Here is a 23,890-nt window from a genome sequence, read left to right on the forward strand (position 1 = left end):
GAAAATTCTAAAATTAAATTTAAACTCTTTTTATTTAAGGCTTTATTTGTATAGTTTATATCAAAAACTTTACAACTACTTGACTATTACAATAATTTTGTTTCAAATAGATAAACTAATGGATGTTTGTAACAAACCCACCTTTAATTACTGATTATTTTTAAGTTAAAATTTGTTAATAATTTTTAACTACAAAACTCATTGAAAAACTTTAGAATAAAACTTAATAAAACACTAGTATTCGAGTCGGTTGATAGTTATTAAAATATTAGTGAAAATACATAGTGGTAAAACAAGTTATAACCAAACTTTTTAGCATGCGTTATTAGAAAAAATAGTTTATAAAATGATAACTTTTGTTTTCTACGTAAAACACCAACAACTAAAACAGTCAAATAACTTTTATGAAGACATAAGTTAAACTTCGTCGAAATATCAAATCTCGGCATTTTACAAAAAAATTTTATCCCATGAGAGAGACACAAAAGATTATATTATAAAAAAGTTTCTAAAGAAAGCTGTTGATTTCTGCTTCTTTCTTTTGTCTAGCGCTACGAGTGGCAGAAGAAACTTCAAAAACAAAAAAATAGTAAAGTGAGAGAAAAAAAATTGTTATATTAGGCCACGACCCGAGGAAAATTTGAGGCCCGTGACTTATATTTTAGCTGAAACAATTTCCGCAAAACAAACTAAAACAAAATATATATAAATTTCAAAATACAAAGCACAATTATTATGTTGGAAATTTTGTTTTTGTTTAGTTTACAAAAAACACACCAACTTATTTTTTTAATAAACCAACCAATTTTATAAGGCTATAGAGCTAACGTCTTGTATGTTGTATAAACCGTAAATAATCAAAAATATTTAAAACACAATTTTTTTTAATACAAAACATGTTAAGGTCTAACTGGGTAAGCTATGATGTATTGTTTGATGTTCAACTTTGTATTGATCAAAAAGTTAAAAATTGCTATAGTTTTAATCAACTATTTTTAGTTTTAATTTTTCACATACCGTAGTAAAAAACTTATTTATAAAAGTTAACTTTGTTTGATACCATTAAGTATTAAAAAAATGCAGTTTGCATAAATTCTACCAGTTACTTATAATATCTTCAATTCTTATTTCTCAAAATGCAATAGCTTTGTTTTGTAATAATGTTTAAAAAGTTCAACTACTTTTTAAAACTTTAAAATTGCATTAGTAATCTTTTGAATGATAACTTATACATTTATATTGAAATTTTTTAGAGTGTTTATAAATACTTTGAACTAGTACTATATATAAATGCTAATGAATGTAAAAAAGGAACATCTGTTTATAAATCGATCTTTTTATATTTGATGCTAATATAGATTAACATAAACAGATCTCACTTTGAAAAAAAAGCAAACTTAACAACAAGTACTAATTTTTAGAAAAATAAAGTCTTTCGAAGGTTTCCACTTAGCTCAAAATGTATTTTGTTTATACAATCTTGATATAAGTAACTAAACTTATATATAAAGTTTCGTTTTAAAACTTTTAGATTGTGAACTTAAGGGAAGGCTTACAACATTAAGAATAGTTATATATATCATAAGACTTTAGATATACATTTGAGTTATTTAAAAAACGTAAATTGACAATAAAAATTTAACACACCCATTTTGTTTCTCAAATTAACGTATTTAAACTTGGCTTTGTGTATTAAAGCATATTTGTTTGCTTTATTACAAACAAAATACTATAATTGGCTTTTGTATTTTGTTTTTACTATATCAGGCTTATATCTTGATGATTTATTTTTGTTAGCTTTTTTTTTAAATTTAAGTGCTTTCAGGTGTGAATTAGAACTTTTTTCCTACATTTAAATGTTAATCTTTTTAATATAATTTGATATGTGCAGTTGAAAAAAATTTTATAACTATTATTGTAAAATATATAAGCAATTATTTACTTAATTTTTTTTCAAGTATTTAAAGCATTTTAAATTAAAAAACTGCAAAATAAATATACAAAAGTTTTTCTTAAGTAAAAATGAATTTAGTTTTTTTGTAGTAATAAATTGTAACCTGGAAAAACTGTATTATTATTTAGTTTTTGAATTTTAAAAAACACAGACTTAAAAAGAAAAGAAAGTAAGTAGGCTGTATATACAATCCAAAATGATCTTCAAAACTCTAAACACTTTATATATTTTAAGAAAAATATGATTTTAATCGAAAATAAAATTTGGTCATCTCCTTTAATTTAAAAGAGTTTTCAGTTTTGAGAAAGAATGAACAAAGATGATGTAATCAAGGGAAATATATTGCAAAACAATAGATGAATTAGGATAAATTTAACAATTTTATATTTCTCAAGAACCGTGAAATTCTTACTTATATGTTATTTTAAATCATAAACTACCGCAAAGCTTTATATCATTTGGAATGCAAAATACTCTTATGCTCACAATATAATGGAACATTGTACTTTTAAAGTTTTCGGGAATCAAAATTGGTCTTTTAAGTCTTAAAAATTAAGTTAAAAAGCAAACTTATAGTTTTTACAGCAGGTTTAAAAGATGTTACAAAATAACAGTACAACTAAAAAACTTCATATTTTAAGTATGCATAAAATTAAGCAAATTTTTAAATAAATTTTAGTTTTCACATTTTAAAGGAAGTATTGTTTTTATTATAAATTATTTAAAATTAGCTAAGCGATTATTTACTACATTTGTCGTTTCATCTCACCGATCAAAGTGATTGTGACATCATCATTATATTTATGTGTAAGACGTCATAAATACGTTTATACGTCACAATTAACTTGCAGCTTGATTAAAACTTCTCACATTTGTATAAATCTGTTAATATTCTTAAGATGTAAATGTTTTCAAATTAAACTTGTAGAAGTTCATATTTTTACTGAACAGTTCAGACTTCCTGAAAGTATATTTTAGTTTGTATTTTATCGTACGAACTTTGCTTATAAACTTTAAAAAAAAAACTTACCTGTTGTTTATTAGTATAAAATTTATGTATTTATATTAATAAAATGCTTCTAGTTTAAAATATTTAAACTTTTAACGTGTCTCAATTGAACCCATGACAACAGAGTAAACTGGGGATGCAAATTAAATAGATTGAGATAAGACGGTCGGTTGTTATGGCAACGATTATTCGGGTTGTTACTCAGATTTACTCGCCCTATCAGATCTAATCATTTTTGTTCTCATACTACTTTTAGTCATTTATTATTGCCAAGAGCGTTTTAATTTTAATTCACTGACTTTATTTTGGCCACCTAAAAAAAAGAGTAAAAAACTTAACTAAACTAACCTTTAATTGGTATTTAAAAATTATTTGCTAAAAATGACTGATTAAAACTTTATAATTTACAACCTTCAGTATAATGCAACTGTATAACGTATTTTTTTTTCTTGTTTTTGGTAAAGTAAGAACTAGTAAAATTTTATTATAAAAAGTTATTTTCACAAAGGTATTGTAATTTTTTCAATAGAAGAAATTAGATATAAACAAACTCACAATTCTTTAAATAGTTTATGTAACGATTTTTACTTTTAATTAAATAAAAGGTACCACGCAAGTTTAAAGCTTCCGGAATATAAAATTAATTTTACGTAACCTAAATTGCATTGATACAAAATCAAATAAATTTATTTTAAGACATTAGTTTCATTCTAGAAACCCTAAAATATCTTTTATCAAGTAAATTGTATACCATTAGAAGAAATTTAAGGAAAAGTTAAAAAATTTTTTTCAATGAATAAATTACACATAAACAAATTTTTATTCTATAAATAGTTTATGTAACGTTTTACTTTTGAATAAAATAAAAAGTACCACGCAAGTTTAAAGCTTCCGGACTATAAAATTAAAATTTACGTAATTAAGACTGGATTGAAAAAAGTTTGCTAAAAAACAATTTTTAAACTTGCAATCTAATTTCGAAAATAAAAATTATACTTTGAAAAAATAATTTATAAGTTTTCCAAAAAAACGTTTTGAAGCACTATTTTCGTTGCTTAGCAACGATTTTCATCTCAAAAGAATCGTCACGACTCGGTGGTTACAAAATAAACATGATTTCGTTTTACATGAAACTGTTTCTTTTACAAAGATAGAAATTTCTTATTTGAGCAATTTTCTGCAGAAGCTACTTCTAATATGTTATTATAAAAACTGCTCACCTTTCAACTTAAATAAATTTATTTTAGAGCGAAACTGATTCATGTGGTTCGCTTATTTCGACCTAACTCCAATATTATTATTTGTTATAAGATTTTGGTGAACAGAAAATTATACAATTAATAAAAAGTACGACCACACAGTTTCATTAAAGTAATAATTAAATAAATCAGTTAAAGTTATAAAGTTCACACAATAATCTTTACTGCCCCTTTGGTTCAAAACCTTTTAACACTTTTCCTTTAAATTTAATTATACAGCTGAATCTCTTTGTGTATTCAACAACTCTTTTGAATCGTTGTCAATCGAATTGGTTTATGACGTCATATTAAGCAACCGTCAAGCTGTGATGTATTGTCGGCTGATAACACAAAAAAAAAAGTTAAAAAATTTGAAGCGAAAATTTTGCCTCCTTGTTTTAATAGCAGTTTCTTGATAAAACCTTCAAAAAGTTAATATGAATTTTGAAAACATATCAGTTTGGTAATATGAAGTAATTATGTTTTATAAAACTTTTATTTTTAAATATAACAAGGAAAGATCTAAACTATATGTAATTTTGATTTAAGATCTATAAACAAATGCTATTGGCTGTACATTCACTTAAAAGTTACTCATGTTTCTTTGTATGATTTTCAAGACTCTTATGGAACTTTTATGCTTTAATTTAGTTATTAAAATTCTAACTTGTACAAATTAAATTTTCATGCATAGAGTACAATTTTTAAAACTGTTCCACTCATTTTTAATAAAGTTTAAACGTTTACTTGAGAAAGATGCTTTAAAGTTTACTGAGAAAAGAAAAATGAAAGATAAAATTTTACTTGTTGATCATCTAATATCATTAGACAAGTTTTACTGCAATTAACAAAAAAGGTGATATGAAATTTATATAACAATCACTATATTTAAAATAGTATGCATTTTTGTAAATTACAGAAGGTTAGTTTTAAACTTCTATGCAAAAAACAACTTGATTATTCTAATTGTTTTGCAAAGCTAGCAAAAAAAAGTTTAATAATGTTTTGTTTTTTTGTTAAGTTTGCCGTAACCTCTAACGTTTTATCGCAGCAAAAGCTAACAGAACAAATCGCATCTGTCGTTTAAACTCCAATCAGATCAGTTGATTAATTAAACAACAGACATTATGGCATTTTGTATTGCATTTGTTTAAACAAGAGTCGTGTGATTCAGATTAGTTGAACACATCATTTGATTAAATACATTTTTAAGAAAGCGGATTCAAAATTTGTTGTTGTTTGGATTATGTTCAACTTGGATTTGCAGTTGTGATAAATGTTTGGTCAGCTGCCTTTTAATAATTGTAATGCATAAAAAACTCTAAAAATTTTTATTGTCATTTACACATGTAACTTTATATAACAAACAGTAGTTTTAAAACAATAAAAAAAACTTAAGTTTTTAGAAACTGTATATAAAAATTAAATTATTCAGAACATTAACTGTTACAACTAACAAGCTGTTTAGTTTTGTTTGTAGAAAAACTTTTAGTGTAATATAAATGATAGAGAAATCTTTTAAATTTTTATATTTTTACACACATTTTTAGCTGATAATAAGTGTTTTTTAATTTGGGAGTTGAAAACAACAAAGTTTATATCGCAAAATTTTTAAATGGTTCTAATAATTACAGTATGAAGAAAATACCTTAACTTAAAGGTTAAGGAAAAAGTATTTTCTTATTACAAGAAAATTTAAAATACTTAAAATTTTGACTTGTATTTTGAAGCGACTCTTGAAAATTCATTCAATATCTTATTTGTCATAAAACTGAAAAATCTATTTGCTTACAGTTCTTTACATTTTTCAAAACTTTTCAATTCTATTTAATATACTTATTAACATACAAAATACTTCAAATATTTATGATTAAAATAACAGAATAAAACACATTAAACCTAGTTTTTAAGTATTATAAGATTTTTCATATAGAAAAGACTTACAGCACAATTTAAACCATAAAAACAAATATAGTTTAAAAAAATAATCTACAAAATAATAGCAATTTTCTGAGATTACTGCCGTTTATGCACCAAATATACGTTAAAAATTTTGCACAAATCGATTACTACTAGATACAGCTGCAATTGTGATTTCACAACTGATTTTTTTGCTGCAGGCTACTAAATAAGCTTTCTTCGTTTAGATTAGTATTTGAATCAAAACATTGACCGGATATTTATTCAAGGTAAATGAGCTACAGCGAAGTTAAATTGATTTTATCGTAAATCGTAAAAAAAAAAGAGAATGTAATAAAAATATTTGAATTAGTAAAAAAAAGTTTGTAATTGTAATGCACAAAAAAAATTAATATTTAAAACAAAATGTTTTAGTGCTCTTAAAAGTATTTATGAAAAAATTAAAGTTTAAGTTATTGTTATATTAATACTTTTTTATGTAAATTTTGTTTAAAAATTGTTATTAAAGTTAATAATTTCTTTAGCTTTTGCTTTTATAAAACTATTTATATAGAAGTAAAAGTGATAAATAAAACATAAACATTATTCTTATTTGTGAAAATTTGGTAGCCAACAGAACAAAAAATAACTTTCAATTTATTTGTTATTTGTTTACCTTATATAGCTTGTAAAATTTATGATATTTTACTAAAATTAAGTTGGTTATTTGAACGTTTGTTTATTTTTTATTACTAAATGATGTTATATTTGAGTTATATATACTTTTTGACACATGTTTTCAACGAAACTCCTGATAAATTTTATTATCTAGGAAAAATTAATAAAAAATAAAATAAATCGTTTCTGTAAACCCTTTTGTATTTTTTATTAGAATTCTAACTGAAATCTTTACTAAATTGCTTATAAATTAAATTGATATGATAAATACTTCTTTTATATAATTGTTTTTGGAACTTTAGAAAGACATTATATGTGTTATTTACAAGACACTTTTATTTTTAATTTTATACTTCTTACAAATATATATTAAAAAACCTGTAATGAGTTTAACTTTCTTAAAATAAATTCAAATGTCTTTGGTTTAGCTTAAAAACAAAAAACAGTTTCAATTTTTTGTTTTAACAAATCTTAACAAATTCTTTGTTTGACTTTTCGTGTTTAAAAATAAAACAACATTAAAGTAATTACTTAATTTTATTAAGTTTGCTATTTTATAATTATTTTAAAGCTTTTAAATCGTGATTGCTATATGACTACTTTGTTATCAAGTTTAAATAAACATTACAGAACTTATTTGAATAAGGCAACTCTGTTTGACATTTATCTATTTTTAAAATTTAATAAACAATAGATTAAAACATTTATTGGAAAATACCAAACCTTTAACAATAAAACATTTATAATGATTTTATTATTAAGTATTTTCCAATAGCTTTTTATTTATTTATTTATTTATTTATGTTTTATAGTTGTTCTTCCCAAAGTAGTTTTATATTGACGTCAATTATTTACGTAGTTTACATTGTAAGTCCGACCATTAAAATTAATCTCTAAATTTTGTTTGCAATATGTTAAAGAATTAAAAAAAAATTAGTTATGGAATATATAATCTACAGTTGTATAGCTATTTCAGACTATTTATAAGTATTACATAAAATAAATCTATCCTAAAGCTTACAAAATAGGATATTTAGTTCAAAAAGCTAGAAGAACAGTGTTAAGTTTTGAAAACTACTAAGAAAAGTTGTTTTATTATCACAACAATACATCTTAACTTACTTGGTAAAAATTGTTAGCTTGTTAACTAAACTTTTAAAATTAATTTTAAACTATAACATTTTTAGACAAAACTACTCTTTTTTTTTTAGTTTTATTAATGCAATAAAAATTTTCTATACATTTGAAAAATGAAATGAAATTTTCTAACAAAACAAAAAAAAAAAACACTGCATTCAACAAAAGGCCTCAAAAGTATTAAAAGCTAAGTCTGCTTTTGTAAGTTCACAATGAAGTTCAAAATAACAAAAAGCTTCTTTGTTTTTGTTCAAACGAAAAAACAAACTGTTTAACTTTTAAAATAAATGGAGTTGTAGGTTTGATTTATTAATTTAAACGTTTAATAAAAAACAAACAAGCTAAAAAAATTCACAGCAGCTTTTTATTTATTTACAGTTTAAAAGAAATTTAAGTTTTTGGCTTGGGATTGAATTAATTAAAGGTTTCAAGCAACAGATAACAGTTTGTTAGGTATAAAAATATTTCAAATATTTAACAAAAAAATTGGGTTTAAACAGCAACTTCTGTCCCATCTTATAGTTTTTACGTCATAATAATCGATACGTCATAACAAAATCTGATAACTACCACGTCATAGCAACTAAAAATCCAACATTAAAGCAAAGTTCTCATACACTCTTCTCAAAAAGTTCTTAACACTTTTATGATTTCCGCTTCTTTTAAGTTTGTCATTCGAACAATTGTTCCGCCTTCTAATTTCAGGGATGTCAGGAATTAGAGGGTCTTGCTCCTGTTCATCGAAGCGTTGAACCGCTGAAGCGTCAAGGTTTCCCTGACTGACTTCAGGTATCTCAAGTTGTCTTTCTCCGCTCGGCAGGTCGGAGCTTCACGCTTGTACGAAAACCGGAACAGGTCTGAAAAGAATAAAAATAATGAATTAATTTTTTGAAGTAATAACAACAAATTTAAACAGTATTATTTCTTTGTTACACTAACACATGTTTCTGTGTGTTAACAAGTCTACACATTAAAAGGAACTATGAATTCATTTTTTTATTGATTTTAAATAGTTAAATTAAATGTATAATTTTTTTTACTTAGAAAAAAGGAAGTAAATGTAAAATTTAAGTAGTTTTTTAGTTGAGAACTTGTAAAGTTGAGTAAAACTGATAGCTTTTTTATTTATACAAGCTAGAAAATGCTAAACAGTATATTTATTCATACGAACTTATTTACACTCTAAAGATAAATAATTTTTTAAGCTTTGAATTAACAGTTAAACAATTTCAAAATTATAGAAAAGCTTTATCTAGTACTTTAAATTAATATAATAGTTAACTATAATTTTACAACGAATGTAAAATATTCTGTTCATAACCATCCAAGCTTTAATAAGTATTTAGCTAACCTCTTAGCATAAAACAAAATTATTTTAAAAACAAACTAGAATTAAATGTATCCGCAACCATCAGTGGCAGCAAAGTATTTCAAGAGCAAATTGCTTTTAAGTAGGCTTTTCAATTGCATTCAAAACAACAAAAATTATTGATTAGCGTTCTTAGTGCTGATGAAACATTTCGTTTGTTTTGTTTTTCAACCCTTTGAATTCACCGCATTCTACACAATTTAGCTTCATTCACAAAGAGCTCTTTAAAACAAAATTTAATAATAAGTTGTGGAATGGAATAAACACTGGTTTGTGAATGGAAGAGATTCTTTTAACAAAAGGTTTTTAGAAGCCTTTTCCGCCCAAATACCCTTTGATTTGACCACAAAATTTATAAATTAGTACGTTAATGTCAAAGCCATCTTTTTTAAACAAAAGCTATTGTACTTCCTTTCATATAAGCTGATAAAGTTTTCAAATTTCGCTCATTAAGGTTTATTTAATTTCTTAGCTAACAAATGTCAAGACTTGTCTATTCACACAACTTACAAAAGTCTCATTCTCTTTTTCCTGTTTAATTCCGACTCAGTGTTTAGTTTTATACTTTTCTTATCTCTAGAGAGTACAAAGTAAAAGGGAAAATGTTGTTAATTAACTGAAGGTGAATTTAATCAATGACTGATGTGAAACTTTTCAGATAATTAGGAGATTTATTAATAATTAATCAAACACGCATTCGAAATAGTAGCACATGAAACACAAGGCTAACCTTAAAATCTTTTTCATTTCACTAAAAAAAAAAAACTATTTTGATGATTTTAAAATTATTTTTCCTTCAGTTGAAACGTTTTTGTAAGTTTGCCTTGCATATTTCACATGCATGCAATATCAAATATCTTTCAACTTTAAAACATGCTTGCTTTTTACAGCGCCTTTAAAATTCAATTTGGCTCGTAAAAATTCCTTAAAGTAAATTCCTTCTTTACTGCGTATTTCTCATAAATAAACATCTTACAACTATTTTTGTAACAGAGCTACAGTAAGTAAAAAGAAGCTAGTTTGTTAATGAAAGATAAAAATTGAAGGATTTTGATCTTAAATATTAAACAATAATTCAGGCTAGATGACCATCACAGTGTTAAACTTTACAAAATTACACATACATTTTTTTTCTAAATAAAATAAAAACAATCTTAGGTTTTTATAGATAAAGTTATCATAGAATTTCTTACCGTTTTGATCGTACACTGGAGTATTGATGAGGAAATTTCGGATTTTTTCGTTGATTTTGTAGTTCAATTTAGCTCTTTTCCAATCTTCTATTGGTCTCAAAATACCAGATAAACGTTCCAATTTCTGTAAAAATTAAAAAATTAAACTTAATAAAATTTTATTTAGTTAATTTTTGTGCATTTTTATCTAAAACTTGTTACAGCTTTAAATTTGATACTTAATCCCATTTAGTTGACATAATATTAATTAAAGTTAGAAGTTTTCTTGAAATTACTACTTTTTATGACATTAATAAACAGATAAATAGTTACACTCCTTGAATTTTGGCTTTTCAAAAAGCAATAAATCTTTAAAAATAAATTTTAAAAATAAAATATAAAAAAAAACTACAACTAAGTAAGTTATAAAACGTTGTTTGATTTTTTCTGAGGTTTTTTATATTAAATTTGGAAAATAATATTGATATATCACATAGTAATAGTTTTGGAAAACTTTAATTTAATATTAAAACCACATAATTAGTTTTATCATCTTGGTTAGAACTCACTACGTCATTATATATAACAGTTACAAATGTTAAATATCATAATCTATATTAACACTAAATACAGTTGTATATTAGTATTTTCAGAAGCGAAAAACATGTTGTTGTTATTAGCAATTGTTATATAACAAAATATATTACAAAAATTACTGGTAAAAAACTTCCAAAGTATAAAAATAAGTTATTGGCTGTAACAAACTAGTTTCATGTGGTACCAAGTCGTAATATTTTTCTTATAAATACAAACTATTAAATTAAAATACCTTGAGTTTGATAAATAATACCTTAAAGTGGTAGCAATGAATACTTTGTATTAAATTATTATTACCAAACGTTGCAAACTATCAAAAGTGCACTCGATTTAAAAAACTTTGCTTTATTCTGTGTTTTTTAGTACTGACCAGTGAGTTATGATAGACTTAGAAACAAACTTAATTACATTCTATTTGAATAAGCCGTTTGCTACATCGATAAGTAAGTTAGTAGTTTGGTTGGTATTCATTAGACAGTTTACTTCTGAGCTATATAGCTTTTCTGAATAAACAAACACCAGATCAATTTAACAAACCTGCAAATTAATGGTTCCGTCCTTGTGGTTGGTGGCGGGCTTGCCCGTGTGGTTGATCAGATTGTAAACGTCCTTCATCAGCAGCATCACGAACGGCACTATGATCCCCTCGCTCTTCGAGTACTCCCCGTCCAGGGGATTCCCGTGAAACTTCCCGCCAAATTCCCCGTCGCCGCTTTCGATGCCCGAGTCGGGAGTTTCGGTCTGAGGGTTTTCCCCTTTGAAGAAATTCAGGGAGGAGGATGATTGGATGGACAGTCGGAGGTTTTCGTCCGAGGGGGTTCCCGCGTTTTGGGTTTTGTTTTTGAGGTACTTCTCGATGCGCTCGTAGTAGATCCTCCGGTACTCCCTGAAGTTTCTCGCGGGACTGAATATTTTCTGAAAGACAATTATTTTATTAATTCCGTGTTGATTTTTAACATGAAGGAGTGCTCTTAAAAAAATTAAAACTATCATGACATATGAGACTTTATCATATTTAGTAAAAACAATAAATACCGGTTTCAGGATAATTAATTTTGAATGAAAAACAAACTAGTGTTAAAATCAAAAATATTTTAAGTAATTTGTTTCCGCTCACCTCCAGTTTGGCCAGCTCTTCCAACTTGACCTTGGCCCACGTCCTTTTCAGCCTCACCACAGGCTCCACGTGCAAGCCCGTCCAGATGGCCACCGAGGAGTTGAAGTTGGACAGCTCGAAGCAGCGGAGCGAGACGCGCGCGAAGAAGGTGATGACGTCACGAGCCTGCGACCGCTTGCGGCACTGTTGAGATGAAGAATGATTAAATTGATATTTATCATTTTTATTATTAATTATGTATTAACTTTGTTATTTTTAGTTCTTGTTGAAAGTATTCGTTAGAACTTGTTTCAGAATTTCAGAAACCTTAAATTAAAATATTAGATATGCTGTAAAATTGTATATATATATAATTTACAACAAACACTAGTTGTAGTAGAAAGTTTTAGCAAGTAGGTTTTATTTTGTTACACGCTGCAAGCAAAACTAGTAGTCTTGTTACCAAACGTGTTTAGGCTATGTACAACTTCTTAATTTAAATCTAAAACCGTTGTAACATTTAAATTTAAGTTTTTAAACGATTTTTCTTGTGACCTATTTTGTACGAGCTTTGTACCGCGTTTTAATGTGGTGTACTGAAAGTTATAAACTCTAATAAACTTGTTTTTTAAAGCTTTAAGACTTTGTAAAACAGTTAATAAAAGTTATATAACGAACATATGTTGGCTTGCGTAACGAGTAGGTTTTATTTTGTTACACGCTTTTGTAACCGCAAGCAAAACTAGTTTTCTTGTTACCAACTGTGTTTAGGCTATGTAAAACTTCTTAATTAAGTCTAAAACCATTGTAAACTATTGTAAATCAATTAGTTGAAGTAGTAAAACTTTGTAAATCTATTATTTTAATTGTAAAGATAATTTTCTTGTTACTTTGTTACATGACTAGGTTTTCTATTTAAAGTTGTTAAATCTTGTAAATTAAAATTAAAACGTGTATAACGAACATATGTTGGCTTGCTTATCGAGTTAATACGAAACAGCCGTTTAATGAACAGATGTTTGAGAATTTAAAACAGATACTTCTCTGTTACAAAACATTTAATGTATTTAATTCATATATACATAATTTTGTTTTGAAAGATTTTTTACAAATTTTTATACACAACAAAATTCTATTTGATAAATAAAACTCACATGTCTCTGTGTTTTAAATTTTTTCAATGTTTTTATATTCTTTTGTTATTATTATATGCAATATACAATTTACACATGTAAAAATTACCTTATCAATACCAATCTGCAGTTGAAACAGCGCTAAAGACTGTTTATCTGAGCCTATTGGACCATCAAACGTTTACAGTGTTTTTATTAATATTTTCAATACGTTTATAAATTAATTATTATTTATTATTATACTGATCAACTTACCATGCAATACGTTTATAAACTAATTATTATTTGTTATTATTATACTCATCAACTATCCATGCACACAACATTGAACCATCAAACGTTTACATACATAGATTATACAGTAGTTTTACTAATATTTTCAATATTATTTGTTATTATTACTCATTAACTTACCATGCACACAACGGTGGCAACCAGGCTACTGAGTCTGTTGCTCCACCCAACGCTCGCCCCCAGATTCGTCCTCTCGGGATCCCCCGAGTCCCCAGCTTGCATCTGGAACGTGAACATCTGCATCAGCTCCTCCGCACCCACGTGCTTCAGGTATTGCTGTGGAAAATACAAAAAATTTTTAACAAGAAATAGTTATTGTGTAGAAGCTACTGATGAGAATTTGTTTGTAGAGAATAAAAAAGTTAAGCTTTAGTACCTGATAAGAATATGGTCAAAAATATCTTATAAAAGAAATTTTAATCAAATATATTTTGATTTAAGTAATTAAGATAAAAAGAAAAAGACTAATTATAGTCTTTTATAAAAACAGGTATTTTGAATTAACAAGAAAATTTACACTTTCAATTAACACTCACCAGTTCGATGAGGCTGAGCTGCCTGGCAAACTCGTTGATCTGCGCCGCGTCGTTCCGCATCAGCACGAACTTCACTATCCTCTTCCTCTGCTTCCTGACGTCACAGTACAGCAAGTCCTCGCACATTGTGACGTCATTCAGCTCCCGCTCGTAGCTCTCCTGGTTCAGGATTCCCCTCTGCACGCAGTCGAGAACCGAGGCGCAGGCCGACTTCATTTCCTGAGAACAAAAGTATTGTTTGAATTTCAAGTTGTGAGAAATATAGTTACGTTCATGCCCTCATTTTAAGTGGCTCCTCAAGTACAACAAGAAGTGTTGAACACCATAAGGTTAATAGTAATAGTACATTTTTATATATATAGGCAAAATTTCAAACCGGATCGTTGCCTCCTTGCTGACAGCTCTTTATGACGTCATTGAGACCCTGCATGATCTTCTTGTTCCTGAAGTCGGCGGGAAAAAGGCGGACCCACTCGTGCAAGACGGCCACTATCCTCCTGCGCACGTCCTCCGACCTCGCGTTTTGCGCGGGAAGCGAAGAGACGGACAACTTGGCGTTTTCTTTTATTGCCGTTTGGTCGTCAAAATACACGGAGACGATGCCGGAGTCGCAGGAGTCGACGGGGGCGGGTTCGACCTGGTTCCTCGACGACTTGCTGCTCCTCCCCCTCCTGCGCCGCCTGATCGTCTCCTCGCCCGCTTGCGGAGTGACGTAGAATGACGTCACTTTTCCGGGGGATTTGTCTTCGAAGCAGCTGTGTTGGGGTTCTTGGAGGGTTTCCGTGTCGTCGGTGGCGATGCCCTGCAGTTTCACGAGAAGTTGGTGGGGAGATATGCAGAGGCGAGACCCGAGAAGAAACGTGTACAGTGGCTGACTCTAAAAAAAAATAAATATATTTATAATTTTTCTGTTTAAGTTTAAATGTATGTGTAGCAGCTTACTGTTTAATAAATTTAAAGAGAATTTTTGTTTAAGTTATCTTTTAACAGATTAAACCACAGGTTAAAAGTACACTACAGTGGCTAACTCTGAAAATTACAAAACTTTTTAGTTTTGTATTTTTTAAATAATTTTCTTATAATACGTTTAAAGACTGACTCTAAAAGGCTTGTATTTTTGCTTCTTAAAAGCTGTAAAAACTTGAGCTCTTTTGTCAAGGCAAACAAAGTTAGAATGCAGCACGCTCCGATGGTTACAATAAGAAGAACGTCAAATTGTTTTGATTAGAAAAAAGCTGAAAACAAAATTATAAAGTTGACTCACCTCTGCCAATGTGACGTCAGGTTTTTGCAGCAAGTTCTGCAGAAGATCGTCGGTTCGAAGGTAACTCGCTTCCGTCATGCTAAAAAAAAACATAAAAGTTTAACTTGATTCTTCAACCTGAACAAAAGAAAAGTCAGATTGCTTTGTTGCGTCACAAAGGCTCGATCCGATTTCGAGCCAAAATCAACAAGTTCGTAGGTGGCTTCAAAAAAAAGGGGGGTCTTATGAAAAATAGCGAAAAAAGATGAGCTCGGAGTGATTAGAAGGGGGGAGGTTTTTTTTGGCAGATTAAAATCTTGACGCTGCCGTTCCAGTTGAGCTGCTGTAATCTCAAAACGCAAATAGAAAATCGCTGCAGGTGAAATCGGCCGGCTTGTTGTGAAAATAATAAATTTCTACTTGCAGCTTGTGTTTGTGTTCAAACTGTTAAAATTTTCTTATGTGCAGTTTGTTGAACACTTTTGTTTGGGTTTAAGAACAAATCCGGGGCTTAAGTTTTGAAATATTTTTGATTTAATAATAATGCCACGAAGCAATTTGTAATATCAACAAAAATTAAAGCTGAGGTTTTAATGAGCTACAAACAAAAAAATAAAAAAGAACAAGTTTTTTACTACACAATTTCCCGCGATTATTTTTAGCACAGAAAGGTAATCATGTGATTTCTAGTTAATAATTAACAACATTATGTAAAGAGCAGTTAGTCGAAAACAACTTGTTTAAATAAAACTTAAATTAAAACAAATATTATGTAGTTGATAAGGTTCTTAAATTTAGTACAACAACTTTCACTTACTTGATAAACTTCAAAATTGGTTTCACTTTCAAAGCTTCTTTTTTTTCAAGTTTCAGTTGTGGTTCCAAGGTCTTTTATGTGTTTACTTATCAAAATATTATCACTGGAAAACAAAAAGATTAAAGTTTTCAGCCAAAAACTGATAAAAACGAAAAGTCTGGTCAAAATCAAGCAATCACACGAACTAGCTGGCGCCTGAAGAGCCCTATTTCCTTGATAATGCATTTTTTTTATTTTTTTTTATTTATGTGAGTTATTAGCCCGATGCACTTTTATTGAACTCGTCAATTTATTGCCATTCTAGCCGGTTTACTGCGTTTTAAGAGATCGAGTGGGCAGCGTTGAGTAATAACTGTCGACGCTTGAGTATTCATAAGAAGGCTGGGAAAATTTTAAAGTTTAATAACCAAAAATAACTCTTAAAGAATAAAATTAATCTTTCATTGCTGTAAAAATTTCTACAGCTTGTTGAAAAGGTAAAAAAATTTTTGTTTATTTCGTTACACAATTTAATAAAAATAACTCTTGAAAACTTTATTGCTGTAAAAAGCTAAATTTGATGCTAAAAAAACTTTGTTTAAAATTTATTAAAAACAACTCTAAAAATTGAAAAAATGTTGATACTTAATGTACAGGGTTGTACTGCTTACATTATAATAACTTATCAAGTGGGCAATTGAACTTTATATCTCAGTAAAATAAAATCTTACACGCTAAACTAAAAATAGTCCAAGAAAAACTAATTTAAACTTTTTATTGCTGTATAAGCTGCCAGTTAAACGTTTCTACAACTCTAAATACTCTTATTAAGACAGCAATCAAAGTATTAGTTCTGCTGAAAATTCTGGTTACATAAAAAACCAAATTTTTTCTGCCACAAAAATAAAATAAGACTTTTCTAATCTCTTCATAAATTTTTTGTATTTAAGCCAAGCTTTAGATGGTGATCAACTGAAAAAGCACCAATTTGTTTCAGCTTAGCCAAATCGCGTGCAAATCATACCGTTATTGTGAAAAGCAGCAATAAAAATAATCGCTAATCTGTTTATTTGCCAACGCATACATTACATGAAGCCTTGCAACCACAAGTTAGAAAAATTTTGTTTTTTAAACTTTTTTCAATCAGGGAAAGTTCTCAAAAGTTGAAAAGTTTTAGTTGCGTAATTGTTTGTGGGGAAAATTAAATTCAAAAAGAGGATTGGTTCGACACGCGAATTAAGGAGATTAAAGCAAAAAGAATTAAAAGATTGCGGTCAGCCTTTCCTAATTAACCCTTAAGGCTGTACTTGTTCTTCAGAAAAACACTGATTAACTTTAGATACACTCTACCTAAAATACAAATTAAAACCTTTATTTTGTTCTTACCAAAAAAAAAGTGAAAAATCACCGTCTTTATTACAATAAACACTACTAAAATAAAAGTCAAGAAACTACTCAATCCGTTTTTTGTCTTTCAAGAACTTTGCTCTTTATTTTTCCAAATGCTTTCAAAAACTCAACGGCGAGCAACATTGAAGAGAACAAACAAACCGCAAATATCAAGCTGAAGCCGCACAAATATCAAACTGAAGAGAAATAACATTCAATACGTGCTTGATGAAAGATTGAATTAATGGAAATAAAAAATTGCAACTTTTTAACACCTTTTTATTCTTTTGTTGTACATACTAGTCTGGCTTTTTTATGCATACTCTGAGTTGTGTGCAAATGCGTTATAAATAACATAGTTGAGAAATGAATAAAAATTCAAAATGAAAATTATCAGCCCACGCGTTTCAATATCAAATGAGAGAGAGAGCTTTCGTATTACTCCGGATGAAAAATGCAACTTCTATTCATTCGCGCGAGCCACCTGAGGTTTTTAACCTTTAGCTAATGTTTGCTCGATTTTCTGCCTCCTAATAGCTTGCTTCCCAATGAGAAAGACACGCAAATAGCTACGGGAAAAACAATACTCGCAACTATTTGAAACTTTTTGTTCTTTCCAAAACACAAAACCACCAAGGATGGGCTTAATGTTTTTTATTTGCAATACGTGTTCAAACGCCACATGGTAGAATTACTGGAAACTAAAAATTGCAACTTTTTTTATCACCTCTAATTCTTTTCCACCAAGCAAGCCACACACGAGCGTACTTGTTTATTTGTTTTATTTATTATTTTTCGCTTGGACTACCCTGTATATGTAGCTGCCAACGTCAGCTCACTGTGATTTTCTCGTCATAATCACTAAAATAAACGCGACAAAAAACGTCGTCACGCCTCGGTTCACTTCCACATCACGTATAGAGTTTCGTTGAAATTCACAAAAAGTCTCAGGACGTTTTTCTGTGAAATCTTTCAGAGTCTTAACCGCTTCACTTGACTTTTGTGAGATTTATTTTGCACGCTTGATGAAGATTCTCGATGCTGATGAGTTATTAATCCCAGATTTCAACAAGAAGAATTAAGAAATGAAATGCAAAAAGATAATTTGTTCTACAACTTGAGTCTTAGCTGACTCATGAAAAATCCGTTTAATAAACTATTTTACAGTTTCTTTGTCTATTAGCACCAAAAACTATGTAAATTTTAACAAGAATACCTTGTTTAACAATACAAAAAGACATTTTTCCACAAGGAGAAATAAAATTGGCTTGAAACAAAAAGAAAAGAAAAAATTAAAGGATATTTTGCTAATTTTCTGAAAAACAAGGAGACTTTTTAACTGTGCAAACAACAAACGCCTGTTACGTCACAAAGCTCTAAATGCATTTGTTGTTCACGTCACACTTGGCAACTGAAACAAAAGGAAAGGGTTAGGCAGCAGTGGTGTGACATTGCAAATAAACGGACTGACACTGCAAATAATCAAAGTGACAACGCAAATATACGTGTAAAACTGTCGCAACTTCAAAACAACAACAACTTCTTTGAAAAAATAAAAGTAAAAACAAATAGTAATATTTCAATAAGATTAGAGTTTCTCACATAAATAAACAAGCTAAAAAAAAAGTTAAACAAAAAATTTTCTTAAAAATCGGTTATTTTTCACGTCTTTTTCCTTTCAAGATTACAAAGTTTCGAGCAAGAGGCACTAGAGCGATTTTTAAGTGTAAAATATTTCACAGCAGAAAGCCCCTTTTCACAAAAAAAATCTACAAAAGGTTTTCAAGGGCCTGCAGCCTCCAAACCATTGAAAATTCGCTGCTTGTGTTTCGCTTTGTTGTCATTTTAACACAACAATCCCGCTTTATAGGCGTTCGTTTTATTTATTATTATTGCTTCATTATATGCATTCACAACAAAAAACTTTTTGTGAGAGCTTTTGTAAACTTTGATAATGGAACAACACTTCAAATGCAAACATCTTTCTTTACAAGTTTTTCTAGTAAAAACTACTAAATATAATTTACTGGAATAGTAAAAACTAATATTGCTTCTAAATAAAACTTTTTAACAGAACAAACAATTAAGTTTAATTTTAAAGAACTGATAAGCTAGCTACGTAAAATTTTAATCTTCAAAAGCTGTTGTAACTTCCTTGTTAAATGTTTAATATTTGCAATAAATAAACATTGCTCAAATGTTGCTTAAATGTTGAAATAATCCTATTACCATTTTTAATACGTGATTTATTAAAATCTTTTAAGTAATACTTTGAAAATAAACATTAATTATCCATTTAAGCTTACTAATGTTTAATTATAAGTTATATCTTATAACAAAAATTAAAATAAATTAAATTTAAATTTTATACTCAAATATTTAATACATGTATTAAGCAACTGTTATGATAATATTATCTTTACATGTATGCGCTTTAAAACGAACACAAAACTTGAATTTCTGATTTTGAATAAACAGCTTGATTAAAACACTTTTTAAAACACAACTACTGAATGCCAACAAGCCTAAATCTTGTATGAAAAATGTAACAAGCAATGTTAACAAATATAAAACACGTTTTTTTTTGTAAACTTAAAAAAAAAAAACAAACAAAACCGTCATTGAAGGTTTTACAAGTCATCTGCTCATTCTTACAGCAACTCAGCAAACGCGGCAAACATTTTTTCCTTCTCTCGTTTTCAGATCTCTCGTTTTACTATCTCTCTCGTTTTAACTCTCTCGCCACAGAGGGGCGCTCGTTAATCCGCTGAAATCGACAGTTTGGTCGTTAACTCGTCTTTTTTTTCTTGCAATTTTATTTTCCTCTTAATCTGTTACATCGCTCTCACAAGATGAAAAATCTTTTGTCAGATACCGAGATTTGATATTTCGACGATAAACGGTATTTTATGTCGTTTTAATAATTTTCTTACTGCTGCAGTTAGTTTGATCTTAACAATAAAATCAATCTTTAATAAAAGGCAACCTCTTTACTATTTACACTAAATCTTAAATATAAATATTACTGACTTTTTAATCATTTCAACATATCTGCAGTAATAAGAATATCCTAGCTTAAGCCTTTTTATTGATTTTTAGATTAACATTTAAATATAAAGTTTCTCCTAAAGTTTAGTATTGGTAAAACGTGTTTTGCTATTTTTGTCTATCTCTAAGGAATACTAATTAAGTGTTATTTTGATTGAACAACTATATAACAAAAAGATTTAAAGTTTATAGTGTTTATTGCTTTAGTACATTTATTCATTTATTAATAGCTCTTATAGTAAGTAACTTTTATGCTAACTTTGTAACAAAATCTTCAAAAACAACATTATCATTTTTTTGAAATATAAATAAATTGGCAAAAGTACCAAAAAAGTTTGCTCAAAACTTCACTTAAGCTTCTGAAAGCTCTTTGTATTATTTATTTAGTGTCAGTTTTTAAGAGTTTTATTTTCACTTTAAAATTAAATTAAAAATTACTACTGACTATAATGAGCTAAATAGAAATCTAAAAAAGTTCAAACTACAGCCGTTTAAGCTTCAAAAAACCGTTTTTTTTAACGTTTTTTAAAGTATTAATTTAGTCTGAAACTTTCAATGAATTTTTATATTTTGTATTTTATTGTTTTGGTCATAAGTGAGCTTAAGTAAGTTAATTTTTGTTAGTTAATTTTTTATAAAGTTGTTTAAAAATAATTCAAACAAACTAGTAGTACTCTTATTATACACAATGTAATAAATATTGTTACCTTTAGCAAAAAAAAAAAGAGTTTTTTTACAAACTTAGTAAGTTAATTAACTATTTTGTTTTCTAAACCAGCTTATACTGTGCTTTACACAAATTATTTAATTTTTTAACATCTCAGCAACTTAAGTACTTCTTATAATTTTATTTTTAGTCAACTAACAATAAACTTAATGTAACAAGCTTTTTAAATGCTAAGTGTTAACCATTACACTCATGAAAATTAAACTAATAATAAAACTGTTTACTACTATTGTCCTACGTAATAAAGAAAATATATAACGTCACATGTCGACATAATGTTTATACTAGCATACGTCACAATGCAGTTTTAATTCTTAGTAATGTTTATACTATTGTCACTTGTAGCAATTACTTCATACACGAAATGTCAACTATTATTTAGATAGTTGAATAACTTAAGTCTTTGATTTATCATAGTGACTTCAAAATAATCATTTGATATCATAGTTTAACCTAAAACTTTATATATATATACCCAAACTTACATTTGAAAAAATAATCCGATAAATTTAAATTTTAAATTTAACAAACTTTCTTAATAAAGAAATAAGAGTAATGAATTTAAAGCTAGTTGAAAAGCTTATATTTAAAAACAATAGAATTTAATCAGCTTTTGAGTTCAAGTTATAAAATTAAGCAATAAAGTTTGCTTCAATTTAAAGCTCGCTCGATTACTAATATTTTATAAACTATTTTTCTAAAGTTTATCAATAAGCTTTGTTTTAGAAAATTGAGTAGAAAGTTTAGATTTAAATGCAAAAGTTTCATTAATAGTTAAATGTGTGTCAACTACTATCATCCACTAGTTTATCTATTCAAACAAAATTATTGAAATAGTTAAGATATTGTAAGCTTTAAAAAATAAATTATAAATATAATACTTTAAATAAAGACAGTTTAAATTTAAACTTAGAACTTTCACAATCTGGAGTTTAAACAACTAAGTTTGTTTGTCTTACGTATTTTATAAATCTTAGTCGAAAAAAATTCATTGAAATCGAATTTTTAACTTATAAAAGAAGAAATTTTATCAGGAAATAATATTTCAGAACATTAATTTCGACAACTTAAATTTCTTTAAACAAACAATTTTCTAATATTTAAACTTTTCCAGTAAGCAAATTTTGATGCAACACTTTTTTGGCTAAAATATAAAATACACGAATATAATTCAAAAAAAAATAAAGAAAAAAATCAAATTGTATGGATGGATTTACGAAGTTTTTTGCACCTTAAATAAAATACAGAAATGTTCTATAAAAAGAGTATACCAAATCAAATTACATACAAATGTTTATTTCAGATAAAATAAATTTGATAATCAGACAGAGCTAGCATATGCTTGTAACATCATAACAACATTAGTTTGTGACATCATAGTGTTATTTGCTTTTGACGTCATAACGATTCGGAATGCAATTAGTGATCAATAACAAGATTAAAAGCATTACAAAGCTTTAAATGTTAATTGAAGTTATTATTGTTGTTTTGATAGCTAAACTATAATAGAAAAGTCTAGCTAGTAATAAGTTGTTTTGTTTGTTATTAGGCAATAAGCTACATACAGCCGAAAAATAAAAGACTTTAGTTCAATGAATACATATATTATGAATAAACTAGTTTTTAAATTTTTTTATCGAAACTGATTATCTGCAACATAGTATTTGTTTATATTATTTATACCAACAGCAAAATACTCAACTATTCATCAAGAAGAATAAAAGTTGAAAAAGACAATTAAAAGCAAAAAAAAAAATTATTATAAACTATATTCTTAATATTTTATGTTTTAACTTGTAGCTATTATTTACGTTAGTACACGTAAAAAACAAAACAAAAACAAAAAAATTCAAAAACAAACTAGTTACCTTACTTCAATATCTGACAAGTATGTAAATTAAATTACTTAAAGAATGTTTTTAAGATTACTTATATATCTCTTTTTGAATAGAAAAATAATCTGACAATAAACAAAAAACTTTATTTATAAGAGAAGTATATTTACTTCTACGAAAAGTTTCCTTTTAAGACGGAATATAAAGTTTACAGTAAGCAAATACATCCATATATTGATTTTACCATAGGAAAATAGTGAATTATTATTTTATAAAAAGTTCACAAAAAAAAACATGTATTTTCTTTTGAATGTACTGAGCTTGAAATATTATACAAATGTAGTTTATACTAAAGATGCCCTTGTTTATTTAAGTTTTGTTAATCAAATGTAAATACTTTTAAGTGTTTGCTTTAGTGTACGTTTACAAGTTTTAAACTTATAAACTTTTAACAAGCTTTATTTATTAGTTTTCGAAAATAGACTTAATAAGGTATATGCGAGTATAAAAACTTACTTTTATATTATAAATAAACTTTTTGTTAAATTTTTAGAAACTTTAATATTTTTCACGTTTAAATGTTACATAAAATCAGATAAATTGTTTACTTTAACCCCCACAGTCAAAAAAGTAGGCGGGTTTCCTCAAAAGTTCAATTTGAAGTTACATAATGTAAACAGTGAAACTTTTAAAAATAAAAATATTAATTAATATTTATAAATCAATGTTAAGTAAACCAT

The 23,890-nt window shown here is 27.4% G+C and overlaps 1 protein-coding gene across 1 annotated transcript; it reads right to left on the minus strand.

Annotated features, from left to right (window-relative positions):
* Nucleotides 1–8,203: 8,203 nt before the first annotated feature.
* Nucleotides 8,204–16,277, minus strand: LOC145835421 (ras-GEF domain-containing family member 1B-like). The gene is made up of 9 exons (XM_082943001.1): nucleotides 16,173–16,277; nucleotides 15,377–15,455; nucleotides 14,489–14,989; nucleotides 14,113–14,331; nucleotides 13,697–13,852; nucleotides 12,171–12,353; nucleotides 11,591–11,968; nucleotides 10,478–10,601; nucleotides 8,204–8,772 (listed from the first exon to the last, which is right to left on the minus strand). Exons 2-9 carry the CDS (start codon nucleotides 15,452–15,454, stop codon nucleotides 8,633–8,635), a joined length of 1,779 nt encoding a protein of 592 aa, XP_082799127.1. The 5' UTR covers nucleotide 15,455; nucleotides 16,173–16,277; the 3' UTR covers nucleotides 8,204–8,632.
* Between the last annotated feature and the right edge of the window lie 7,613 nt (nucleotides 16,278–23,890).

The sequence above is a fragment of the Thalia democratica genome, chromosome 5 (genome assembly GCF_965202585.1).
Source record: "Thalia democratica chromosome 5, ktThaDemo2.hap1.1, whole genome shotgun sequence".
Classification (NCBI taxonomy): domain Eukaryota; kingdom Metazoa; phylum Chordata; class Thaliacea; order Salpida; family Salpidae; genus Thalia; species Thalia democratica.

Bases quoted from the DNA above. Each gene is read 5' to 3' on its own strand.
- LOC145835421 (XM_082943001.1), bottom strand. From the start codon at position 15,454: ATGACGGAAGCGAGTTACCTTCGAACCGACGATCTTCTGCAGAACTTG. The intron at 14,990-15,376 runs GTGAGTCAACTT...ATTTTTTTTTAG, and splicing joins CTGACGTCACATTGGCAGAG to AGTCAGCCACTGTACACGTT. The intron at 14,332-14,488 runs GTTTGAAATTTT...TTTTGTTCTCAG, and splicing joins AGCAAGGAGGCAACGATCCG to GAAATGAAGTCGGCCTGCGC.